At 42.7% G+C, this 12,760-nt stretch overlaps 1 protein-coding gene across 1 annotated transcript; it reads left to right on the top strand.

Moving 5' to 3' along the window:
- The first annotated feature begins 1,051 nt into the window (after window positions 1-1,051).
- On the top strand, window positions 1,052-6,955 carry LOC120748512 (regucalcin-like). The gene is made up of 6 exons (XM_040054912.2): window positions 1,052-1,217; window positions 1,674-1,856; window positions 3,067-3,282; window positions 4,717-4,848; window positions 5,463-5,617; window positions 6,796-6,955. The coding sequence occupies exons 1-6, from the start codon at window positions 1,052-1,054 to the stop codon at window positions 6,844-6,846; spliced, it is 903 nt and encodes a 300-aa protein (XP_039910846.1). The 3' UTR covers window positions 6,847-6,955.
- The last annotated feature ends 5,805 nt before the right edge of the window (window positions 6,956-12,760 follow it).

The following is a 12,760-nucleotide window of genomic DNA, read 5'->3' as shown; positions in this document are numbered from 1 at the left end:
GTCAGGGATTGGCTGCCTCCCAAGAGTTATCTCCCAATCTGTGGAAACATGTGCTGAGGCCAGTGGGTGCAGCAGTGGAGGCGGCTCCATTAGGGGTGACTGAGGCAGTGAGTGGGCCTCTTTCTTTTGTAAGAGCTGAATTGTGGTTATTGCTCACATCCCACCCCACAGCAAGGTGAGGGCAGCCCCAGGATCTGTGTTTCAGAGGACACAAACCTGATGGATTGCGCACCCTTTGTGGGTGACAATCAGCTGTGGCTGACTGATGTCCCTGCGAGGGCCCTGCTGCAATGGGGATGGGGCAGCCTGGGCAGGAACAACTTCTGGCAGAAGCAGGCATATGGAATGGGAACCTCACTGATGGCTTTGGCCCTCCGGGCAGCAACTGAGATAATTGCACCCCACAGGTTTTGGGCAAAATTTGGAGTGTGCAGCTGGAGTAGGAGATGAAGATGGGGCAGTGAGGGGGCTGATGAAGAAGGAAATGCTTAGAGGGAAAACAAAGCAGTAGAATTTCAAAGGCAGGAGGCTTCCTCAGTATTTGCATATTCTCACTGACTTAGTGTGGGAACAGGCATTTGTTGTGCAGTGGCCTCTCTGGCAAAGTAGGGTTGGTGCTGTGGGTGTGTAAATGTCTTCCTGTGGAGGAAGTCCACAATAGGGCACAATAGGGCAAAGCCTTGTTTTTCCACAAAAATATTTCTGTCTTATTGGTGCTGGTGCCTTCTGATCCCTCCCTGTGGTCTGGGGGACCCTTAGAATCATGGATTCCCAGATGGCAACTCAGTTCCAGCTCAGGGCCATAGCCCCAGAGCTCCTGTGCTCCATCAGCAGTTGTGGTTTAGGAAAGTTTTGGTGAGAAGCTTTGGCACCTCAAGCTCAGTTCCAGCCATGAGGCCATGGAAACGTCATATGAACCTCCTAAATTACTTTGTCATGTGGGATTTGGAGTGCTTTGCTATTTATAATCTCTGCTTTTAAACATTGTAGGCATGAAAAAAATTCACATGAGAGCTTTTAATTACAGCCATTATTAACTTCCCCTCAGACCATGTCTTCCTCCATCAAAATCGAGTCTGTTGTGAAGGAGAAGAACCGGATGGGAGAGTGCCCAGTCTGGGAAGAAAGGGAGAATGCACTTGTCTACGTAGACATCAACTCACAGAAAGTTTGCCGCTGGAGCCCTGTCACCAATGAGGTGCAGAGCGTGTCTGTGGGTAAGAGTCTGTACTTACTGCTTCATCCTGGGAGCCTTCTCTGTCTGTCCCATTCACCCCTCCTGGCAGGAGCCCTGCTGGTTGGTGGTCTCTCTTACTTTCCATGGGACCACACACCCTGTCTTCCCACAATGCTGAGCTCAGTGTGGCCGAAGCCAGCCGAGCAGAGAGGACCATGCGCATGCTGCCCCTGATAAGCCTAAATAGGAATGCGTGTTTCACTTGGGACCCGCAGAGGAAGAAGTACAGTCCCAACGGCTGTGCCACGCTAGGAGATGGAAAGATCCATTGAACACTGAACCAGTGAGATGTGCTAACAATTCTGGGGCAAAGGATCTCAGCATCAGCTCAGCCTTTCCCGACCAGGGATGTCCCAGTCAAGCCCAGATGCCCTCGGTGAGGGCTGGGTGATGGCCCCAGAGCTTCCCTTCATCTTCTGCTCTCTCTCACCCACAGATGCCCGTGTCGGCTCAGTGGCTCTGCGGCAGTGTGGGGGCTATGTCATCGCCCTGGGGACCAGGTTTGCCTTCCTGGACTGGGACACCCAGGCAATCACCAACATCCTTGAGCTCGAGCAGGATAAGCCCAACAACAGGTTCAATGATGGGAAAGTGGATCCAAAGGGGAGGTTTTTTGCTGGTAAGTTCCTGGCAGAAATTTCCCCTGGAACAAAAGGAAATTAATTACAGTGTATTTTATACAAGGTGTTTTATTCCGTGTCTTGTGGATGCTCTGCTTGGTTACTGCCCAGTGGAGGAGGACAAGGGACTCCACATCTTCTGACCTAGATGAGGACAGATGCTCTTTTCAAGGGCCATCTGACAGGAAGGCTCTCCTACTTGGTGGATGGTGTTTCTCAAACAGCTGCCTTCATGGAAAAGCCAATGAAGGGCTCATGTAGATGGGATTTGTTCTGAAGATGTAGAGAAGGATGCAGCTTCTAGAGCAGAACATGAGCTGCAGCTTGCACCCTTTATGTTCAGCCTCTCTCGGTTAGCCTGTGAAAAACAAGGATGTGGGGGGAGATTCTCAGCCTCCTGAAAGCAAAAAGGAGGTTTAGATTTTATACTATGTAAAAGGTCTTCACTCACAGGGTGGTCAGGCACTGGAACAGGCTCCCCAGGGAAGCGATCATGGCACCAGGCTCAAGAACTGTTTGAACAATGCTCTCAGGCACGTGGTGTGCACCTGTATTTTAAGGTCACAGCCCAGTTAAATCATAGAAGTAGCCTACAAAGAGTAACCACAAAAACAGCATATGATGCCTGCCTGCATCTTGACTTTCACTGTGAGCAAAACCTCAATCCTCTGTCATGTCCTGGTGGTCCTTTGGGTCTTTGATGTCTATGACAAATCTCATGGCAATGCAGAAATCTCCTTTCATTGGCCAGGATCATCTCTGTGGGAGGCAGCTGCTCCTGATCTGCTCCTTTTGCTCTTTCTCATCAATCTGACAGGATCTATTAGTCCCTTTCACCAGAGGATTGTAGAAATGTAGAATCATAGAAAGGTTTGGGTTGGAAGGGACCCTTAAGACCATTTAGTTCCAACCTCCCTGCCGTGGGCAGGGAGTTTTACTAGACCAGGTCATTCAAAGCTCCATCCAGCCTGGCCTTGAACAGTTCCAGAGATGGGGCATCCACAACTCCTCTGGGCAACCTGATCCTGTGCCTCACCACCCCACAGCAAAGAATTTCTTCCTAAAAAATCTTTTTAGGAAGAAAAGAAAAGAAAAATTACAGTCCTATGATTCTCCATAGGACCTCTTGGTAACACTTAAAGGAGGTTTTTGATCAATCATGAGGAGCAAGCTTCTACTTTCTAACTCATGCTCCCACTTCCATTTCAGGTACGATGGCTGAAGAGACAGCACCAGGGGTCCGAGCGAGGCGGCAAGGAGCTCTCTACACCCTCTTCCCTGACCATTCAGTAATAAAACAGTTAGACCAGCTGGACATCTCCAATGGTCTGGATTGGTCCCTGGACCACAGGACCTTCTTTCACATTGACAGCCTGTCATACGCTGTCCATGCCTTCAGCTACGATGTGCACACTGGAAAGATTGGTACACATGCTTTTAAATTTGGTGACAAGTAGTGCTACTGCTCTGTCTGCAGCAAGACCCGTGAAATGCAGTGATTTATTTGACACATCTCATATCTTCTGGTTACAACTTGTCAGATGGCTGACTGTGATTACACCAGGTGTATTTGGTGAACAAACTTTTGACAGTCTTTCAGTTTACTTTCATCTGGAGAGATGGCTCATACTTAGACCTGTTCAAGGAGTTGCAGGGAAGAAACGACACTACAGCATGAGAAAGAGCTTTTAGGATGGTATTTATTCTTGAGTGCCATCTACCGGAATTACTTTGACTGAACTAGCTCCATAAATACAAGTGGAGAATGTGCATGTATATATTTCACAGAAAGGTATTCGGAGGATCAAGCTGTCATTGTGATGCAGGTTTCCCAACCAAATTTTTGAAATTAAGATGCTTTCAAATTTAACTTAAATTCATTTTATGGATAAACTTTTTTTTATTATTATTACATCTGCAAGAAAGAAAATTCAAGTGTAAGCAAAATGAATCTAACCTCATTTCAAAAGTCTTTGAAATATTTTCGTGCTGTATCAGCCTGATATACTCCACAGGAATTTAAACGGCTGAACTGCCTTTGTACTTTAAAGAGTGCAGACTTTGGGTAATCACAGATGAAAATAGCACAAAGTAATTACATTCACTCAGATTTCATTTTGTTGAGAACATATCTTTCTACAGAATTTAGGATATAATGCAACTTTTCCCCTGCAAATATAAAAAAGTGACATGTTTGAGCTTCCTAGGCTTGGCTTTATGCTCACAGCTGTCTATTCATGGGTAGTGTAATGGCCAGAAAGTGCTGGGTGGGTCAGAGCAGGTGGTCCATGGCCCATGGGCCCCATTCCATGGACCAGACTTGCTCACCAACATATCTGCACTGCATCCTAGACAATAAGTTGTTGGTGTCCAGGCTTAATCAAAACTGGTTGCTTGGTTGGCCATTAAAAAGTAAAGTTTTTGATCTTTAGCTAGGAGAGATTGCTTATCACCGATGTTTAAACCCAGGTAATTGTTTATATGACATAACCAGGCTGCCATGACCATTGAAATACAGGAAAAGTTATTGCACTCGCAGCTGTTGTGTTATGACAGGCAGCACATGGGTTAACAAGAGAGATGGGGGCATTTTGTTGTCTTCTCTTGGTAAAATAACAGGAACACTATAATTTGGTACAATCCCAGAATGAAATGGCTGTGCTGGGGACTTGTCTCTACCAGGCTGAATTAGGCTTTTAACCCATCTTCAAAATGCAGGTGTTATGTACATTTTGCCGCACGTCTTTCTCACACAAAATGAACTTAGCTGTTTGCAAGGACATGGAAAATGTTAGGCTGGGATCTGATACAGAATGGGTAGCTGCCCACGTAACATCAGCTTTGTAACTCCTCCTGCAGCCTGCCCCAAGCTTTTGTACCATCTGGAAAAGGAGGAGCAAATGCCTGACGGGATGTGCATAGATGCAGAAGGGAAGCTCTGGGTGGCCTGTATTGACGGCGGCAGAGTCATTCGCATAGACCCAGAGACAGGTAAGGCATCTGCCAGTTTGTGCATGTAAATGTGAGGGGAATGGCAGCAGGAGGAATGGTTTGAAGGTGAGATAAGGTGAAATTTATGGCCCGTTTCTGCCCCATGGGTTGCCAAGAGCATCGCTGGCTCAGGCTCTGCTCATGTGAAGAGTGCAGCTCCCTGTGCTGCCTCCCAGTGTCAGGTACCCCTGCTCCCATTGTTGGCTGATGAACTGCACACTCTTCTTAACAACACCACTATCAAAAAACCCACACAAAATACTGCATGTAAAATTTCTCAGTGTTGAAATGTTTAACTGGAAAATGCTCTAAGGAACAGCGCCCATCCCAGGTCAGGTGTCCTTGCCCTTCCTGACCTCACGTACAGTACTGCTTTGTTTTGAGAAAAGGAAATGAAGCCTCACAAGATGCAGGGGAGAACCTGAAAAATAAAGATGAGGCAGATGAAATAATTTTATTTCCCCACAAACTGTCCTTTAGGATATGATCTCTGTCTGAAGGGGAGGTGCCTTCTGAGTAAATGTCAAATCTGAACCATGTGTAGTAATAGTACATTCATAATTACATGCTTCCTAAAAAATGAACATTAGAAAACAATTGCACATTTTTCCCAGGAAAAAGAATCCAAACTGTGAGGCTGCCTACTCCAAGGATCACCTCTTGCTGCTTTGGGGGAAAAGACTACTCAGAAATGTATGTGACTTCTGCATACGATGGACTGGATGAGGCCACCTTAGCCAAGGAACCTCATGCGGGAGAGATTTTCAAGGTGAGCAGATTTTATTTCTCTCTTTCTGTGCATCAGACCTGCCAAGCCTCATGTTCTGAGGGTGAGGTGGCCCCGGCTGCCCTTGCTCATCCCACTCACCTCAGGAACTGCTCCAGGGGCGTTGCTTGTTCCCCAGCCAGGCCCAGCTGCTTTTGCAGAGCTGCTCATGCAATTGGAAGGAAGATCTGGGGAAATACAAGTAATAGTGTTGATAGCTGGGTTGGCCAAAGTTGGCTGGTCAGGTAGTGAGTGGGTATGGATCTGCCATACGTTTAGTGTATTCTATAATACATTGCAAGGAATTGCTTTTATCTCTTGCTATATTTTAATCACTTTTGGAAAATTAATTCTCAGTTTTTCATTGTGCCAGGAAATCAAAATGCTTACAGAACATATTTCCCCTTTAAAAATTAAATGTTTAAATTTACCAGGGCAAAATTTTGTATCTCAATCCCAAAACTTTTAGGATTTTTTTTGTTAAAAATGGTTGCTACATTTTAAAAAACATTTTTGTCTGGGGCTCTTGAATCTGAAACTTGTTTCTCTCTTCATTTTTTTTTTCTGCTCCATTAGCAAAAAACACATCAGGAGAATAAAATGCAGTTCTTACTAAACAATTGCCATCAACCCAAACCAAACTCTTTTATTGCTTTGGCCACAGGATGAAGACATGTTACAGGAGGAGTGGAGATCTATTCTGAGATCTGTGACACTCCTGTTGAAAGCAGTGCTTAGAGCAGATTTTTCATGGCTGAGAACTGATATGTTCAAGCAGCACAGTTTAGAAGCCCACAGGATGATTAAATAAGCATCATTTTTGGTTTTGTTCTCCAGTTCTACAAGGGAATTGGTGTTTTCCAAATTCACATTTGTCTTGCATGGGCAAAACATGTTAAAAATTACTATGAATTGTTTTGAAGATAAGGACTACATGTAAGAGCCACAGATAAGATTCAAATTAGGAAAATTATTGAGTAGTGCTTGATAATCTTAGTGATCTTAAAGAGTTTGAAAGAACTCCAAGTAATGACTCTTTTTGGGCTTCTCTTGAAGCAGGGGACCCTCCACATAGTAGTCAGTTGCTATATTCTACAATGTTTGAATGTTTTCATTATACTCAGATGGAGATTTTTCTGTTTCCTTTCTTTTATCTTTTAATTTTTATTTTTTTAAAACAGATAACAGGCCTAGGTGTGAAAGGGATCCCACAGAATTTCTATGCTGCTTGAACCTTGACACCAAACAGCAAAGAAGAAATGCTTCCATATTGTAGCAACTCTGACCGGAAGAAGTCAAATGAACGACACAATTTATTTGTGTGAAGATTTCTAAGCCCACATTTGTGAGTGTGCTTGTTTGGAGCTGAAGATACTTCTTCTTCTGTGGGCCTGTGGCTTCGTGCAATAGGTTAGAGAGGTAAAGTTAATCTGTGTTACACCTTGATAGCTCTTGTGACTTTCTGTAAATCTCTAAATGCTCAAGTGTAGTTTTGCTGAACTTTCTGATGACCAGCTCTGGATTTTCAAGTCTGTGCAGTTCCCAAAGCAGAATCTGACTCCTCATGTTACAGTGATGCACCAGCAACAATATGGCAGATTTTAATAAACATTTTAAGAGTGGTGTCTTGAACTGGACTTTTCCTCTGCTGCAGGATTCCTCTGAGGTGTTTTGTTGTTTTATGGGGGGCAGTTTCTTTGTTTATGGGGTTTTTTTTGGGTTTGGGTTTTTTTTTTTTCTTTTTCTTTTTTGGGGGAGGGTTGTTTTATTTTTTGATGATCAGACCTATTTGTAGTATCCAGGTTTCATTTTTACATCCTCATTAGCCTTTTTTCCAGGCTGTCCTGTCATTAGGACACCACGTAGACTGCTGCAAATAAACTACGCAACTACATTTAAAGAGCTGCTTATAGATGTTTTTTCTCTGCATTCAGATGTTACCCTGAAAACACTGACTGACCACACACAGTCAGTGCACACACAGGCTGTGAACCCCCAGGACAGCCTGGGATACCAAACATGGATCTCGGTGGAGTTGTCCTGTCAGGGGTGATATTTACACCCCCACACAACGAACTTCCCTTTGCTTTACGCATTTTAATGTGTGCACGGCCTCGCCGTCTTGTTCCCCTTTCTTCTAGTGCTCATCCACTCCCATTTCAAGTATTTTCCTCCTTTTCCCCTTTAGATCCTCCCCTCCCTTCTCCTCCAGAAAGCACAACATCACGGTGCATTTTCAGAGGCTGTTTCAGGAAGGACCCAGCACCGATCTCACTGAACCACTGTGATCCCTTCAGGGTTTCAGAATGCTCGAGACCGGCAGATAAGCAGTGAAATGTAGCCTTTGCACTGAGTTTGCTATCTGTTTGCTGCCTGGAAAGATACACAGCACATAATACACGCTCACATCTTCAATGCTGACACGTCTCCGCGCTGCAAAGGAGGCAATAATACGCATCATTTACCAGGCCCGAGGTTTCAGTGTCTTCCTCTGAGGTATTTGACCTTTTCACCCCTGCTATTCAGAGCCCTCAGACGCTGCGAGCAGGGAGAAAGTACTGGATGCCTCAAGAGGATAATCTCCCGCAGCGGCCCGTGCAGGGAGGAGCGGAGGAACTGCGGTCAGCCGTGCAGAAATGTTAAACATAGTTTCCGTGCGGCGGTGTGCAGATTGCCTCTGGAATTAGCTGGTTTCTCCAAACCCGGCATCCCTCTCCTGGCCAGTTTTGAAAGAAGCAAGCTGGGTTGATTTTTTTTCCTTTAAAAATACCCATATTGCCCAACTCCCTTACGTGGTAGCCTTCTGGCCCGCTGAGTAGGAGATCTGGTGCTGAGACCTGATCAGGCAGGGGGTAGGTCAAGCCACATGTCCTAGGAAAATGTCTGTGATAAACGCTAATCACTTGTTTTAAAATTTTAAAAGTTTAATAGTAAATAAGATGGTTATAAAAATAGAATTAGAGTCAAAATTGAACAGTTTTAGAGATAGGACAATACGAGACAATAAAAACAAAGTTACAGACGTCTGGGTGCCTCTCCCGAGCCACAAGCTCTGGAGGAGGAGGACCCCTGCTAACAAAGGACTATCTCTTAAAAGCAATAGCCTGTTGAATATTCATATATTTTATACATGATGCATAAACTTGATTTAAACAAAGAACTGTCTCTGGTTAGTATCACTTTTTCCTTTAATCTCTGTGGCATTCTCAAGGCTGAGAGAGGCAGGAGGAGTTGGTTTCTTCTGATAAGGAAGTAGGAAATTCTTTTTCTCTGAAAGATTTACGTCTTCCTGTGGTTGGCATACAAAAACTACACTTTAACTACAAAACTTCATTTACTATACTATTAAAATATTAATACAACACCAACAATTAACACAACACAACACATATAGTAAATATCTTGCATAGGGCCATATAATATGCACTTTTCACAATGTCCTACCCATTTCAACGGTGGGGGTGACAGGGGAACATGATGTGGAATATTTGGCCCCTCAGTTGAACTGGGCCACAGCCTGGAAAGAAATTGGAGATCCAGAGGACCAGGAAGGGATTCACTTTATTCACTAAGTACTTGGAACTAACTAATGCTTGGAACTAACAGGATTTTCCAAAATGCATTGTTTCAATGCAGTTACGCGAACTCTACTCTAAAACTTTCATTAGGTGTTTTTCAGATATTTATTGTAGGTGGTTATTTTAGGTCATCAACAAGCACTTTGCTCCTGTGCTGCTTGACCAGATTATTTGTATAACAGGATAAAGGGGCTTGCCCTATCACTCCTACCTTTTGTCTTGGAAGGGAGGTGAGTCCATAGAGCTGCACAGAGACAACTTGATTGAGAAACAAAACATTCAGCTTATTGTAATGTTTGCTCAACAAATAGGCTGTTGTTTTTCTTCCTAAGTCATAATTCCAATAGTAATTAAGCTGCTGGAGGTTCTTAAGAGCAAAGGTGCTAAATACCCTTTGGCACCGTGTCAATGCCAAACTGGTATAAGGAACATGGACAATTATGCAAGATTTCCTGTTTACCCCATCTGGAGTGTAATGTGATGGCAAGGTGTTTGGAGGCAAGTCAAGTGTTCTAACCTTTAATTAAAAAAAATGTAGGAAGTGAGTGCAGATACTTTATTTAACAAAAAATACCCATTTATTTGCAAAATTGCCTACCTACTAGGTCCTTTGCTCTGCCAGAAAAACAAAGTAGATAATTTTGAAACAATTTATATTTGAGAAATACTTACTACACCTGCAATTTTGTTGTGGTTTTTTGGTGTTTTTTTTTTTTTTTTTTTTTTTTTTTTCCCCCGAGATCTTTCCCAGGCATGTAAGCTAGGGTTGCTGGTTTATTATTCTCCAGCTACTCCTTCCTCCATTTCTAAAGAAAGGCTTGGTGTGTGCTGCTCTCAGATTCCAATGTCTGAGTGCTTTGGAAACTCTCTCTTTGTAGCACAGCTTCCCAAACCAAAAAAGTCTTGAAGATGAGTTTCTCTCTGTTACCCAAAGGCCCACTGCTTTGCTTCTCTTCAGATTTCAGAAGTTGCTGGTTTGTGTTTCTGCTTTCTAAAAAAGAAAGTAATAATTGAAAACCATGTTGGGGCTGTTTTCCAGCCTCAGTTCACCAAAGAGAGATGAAGTCCCCTTGCCTTGTGGCAAAGGATGAAGGCATGAAGGAAGCGGGTACAGGACTGGGTTCATTCTTTTTGTGCCTATAGGGAGCAATAGGGTATCCACAGTCCTTGCTGAGGATACGCTCTGAGGTGGTTACTGCGTGGCTGAGTGCTTGATTGGTGTATGTCAGCCCGACATATTGAGAAGCATGACAGGGAGGGTGCTCCTGCCCAGGGGTGACCTACAGAAAATAAACCATGGCACAGACTGATGGGAGCTGGCTTCCGTTTTAAGGGGTTGCTCTGTACAACCTGCCTCTTAGAAGTATTTATTATGTTTTATCTATATTTAACCTATATCACACTGGATGATAGTATTATATACTAGAAATATTTTAGTTTGCCATTCCATGGTTAAGTGAAGCATATTAAAAATGTGCTGGTGACTGACTGGTTTTGTAAAATTCTCTACCTGACTGCAGCAAAAGTTGGTCCGAGCTTCCTCTTAGTAACCAGTCATTGGTTAACTTTGTTTTTGAAATGCAGCAAACTGGCGGAATAGAAATAAGTACAAAATTTGGAATTTAAAGCTTTTGATTTATACATGTTGTGATAGGCTGCCTTTGATGCAGCCCAGGACACAGTTGGCTTTCTGGGATATGAGAACACATTGTCAGCTCATGTCCACCCTCTCACCCACCAGCAGCCTCAAGTCTTTCTCAGCAGGGCTGCTCTTCATTACTGCACTGTGACTGATCCAGGGTCTTGCAGATAATCCTGTCAGGAGCAGGAAACTAACTCCGTTTCCTCAATGTCAGTTCAGGAATTTACCCATGACAGAATCAGGGAAAAATAAATTAGATTAGAGCGTAATCTGAAATTTGGGGAAGCTTTCTAATGACTCTCTGGGGCTTTAAAGAGAGGAGTTACTTCATTTCTGGCATTACATCTGTATAATTGTGTTCAGGCCAAGCATTTATTTTCCACTACAGAAACTGCCTCAAGGCTCAGTGGTTTTTTTTTTTTTTGTCAGATCTTCCTTTGCTGGTGTACACTAGCCTGATGAAATAGTTGTCTTTCTTTTTTGTATTATAACATTAACACAAAACCCACACAAACATTAACAGAAAACTTTGGGAAATTATTAGGAAAAAATTAGGGTGCACTATTTCTTACATGGAGATGAGAGAAGAAATGCGAAGTTTCACAAGCCCTCAGATAAAGAATATGTAAATAAGAAGATGTGAAATCTTTATTAAGGACTTCGATTTTAGTCTTGAATGTTGGAAAGATATTTATTTCACCTTCAGTTTTTACTTTATTACCGAGATCTCTAGTGACAAGAAAGCTTAGAAATAGAATAATGGGAAATTATTTTGTTCTGCAATGGTGATAGCTTGCTGTTTTAATTTTCTCTTAAAAATCTTTCCCTAATTCTGCTTTCCCAAAGGAAGGATAGTGTAAGGAGACCTACTTATAAAGCTCCAGCACTTGTATCTTCTATCCTGGGTTCCTGGTGATTCCTCCAATAAGTCTCTGTATAGAAATACAATTAAAAACCAAAACAAAACAACAACAACAACAAAAACCAAACAAAAAAACCCACACCACCTTCCTAGATGTAGGAGAAATACTAGATGCTTTTGAAGGCCTCCAGTGAGAAATCTACTCCAATTAAAATGATTTTTAAAATTTTGTAATGTCAATAATTAAGTGCTTACTTTTGGTAAATTGGAGCTTTTTTGGATATCTTCAAAACACCTTCTTCCTTTTATTACTGACTCATTTACTTGAGGAAGACTGGTCCAACAGGTTAACTGCTTAACTGTTAGACACAACCAAACCCCCAAATCCCAAATAAAACAGAGGCAGAATTCTTTGCACGTGGGACAGCTCCTGCATTTTTACATCTCAGTGTGGTACACTAACCATATTTATCACATACTTTTGACCATCTCTACTAAAATTAACTTGGTATGTCAAAGATTTTTTATAATTGTTTGTGCTTATGCAAAATTTTATTTTTCTTAGGCTACAAGACCAGATCAGGTCAATGATTAAAGTAGTAGAAGATTCAAGTAATGCTGGAGGGTATAAGTTCAAACCATTCTTATGTGCCTTAAAGACAGAACTCTGAGATCAGCACACAGTAGTCAGAAAGGGCTGAAGAAAATGTTTATTGATATAATTTTTAATTCTAGCCAGACAACAAGATTTTCCAGTGATACATTGCCTGAGGGTGATCATCCCAAGACAGTGCTAAAATATTCCTTCATTCTGTACTGCATCTACTACCTGTGAATGTTTGTGTTAACTGTGATATAAGAAATGGCTTTGGGGAACAATAAGACTTTAGTGGACATTTTATGTCTTTTTTAAAAGAAAAGGGTACTAGCTGCCACATCTGCTGGGTTTTGCATCTGTTGACCCAACTCAGTCCAAACTGGAAGACAAGGGGGAGTTCCAAAGACAACCTTTGTGATGAATACCGATGCCTGGGTGTTCTTTCTGCTCATAGCACTGAAACTAG

This window comes from Hirundo rustica, chromosome 2, assembly GCF_015227805.2.
Source record: "Hirundo rustica isolate bHirRus1 chromosome 2, bHirRus1.pri.v3, whole genome shotgun sequence".
NCBI lineage: Eukaryota > Metazoa > Chordata > Aves > Passeriformes > Hirundinidae > Hirundo > Hirundo rustica.
This window is presented reverse-complemented; position numbering and strand designations above follow the sequence as displayed.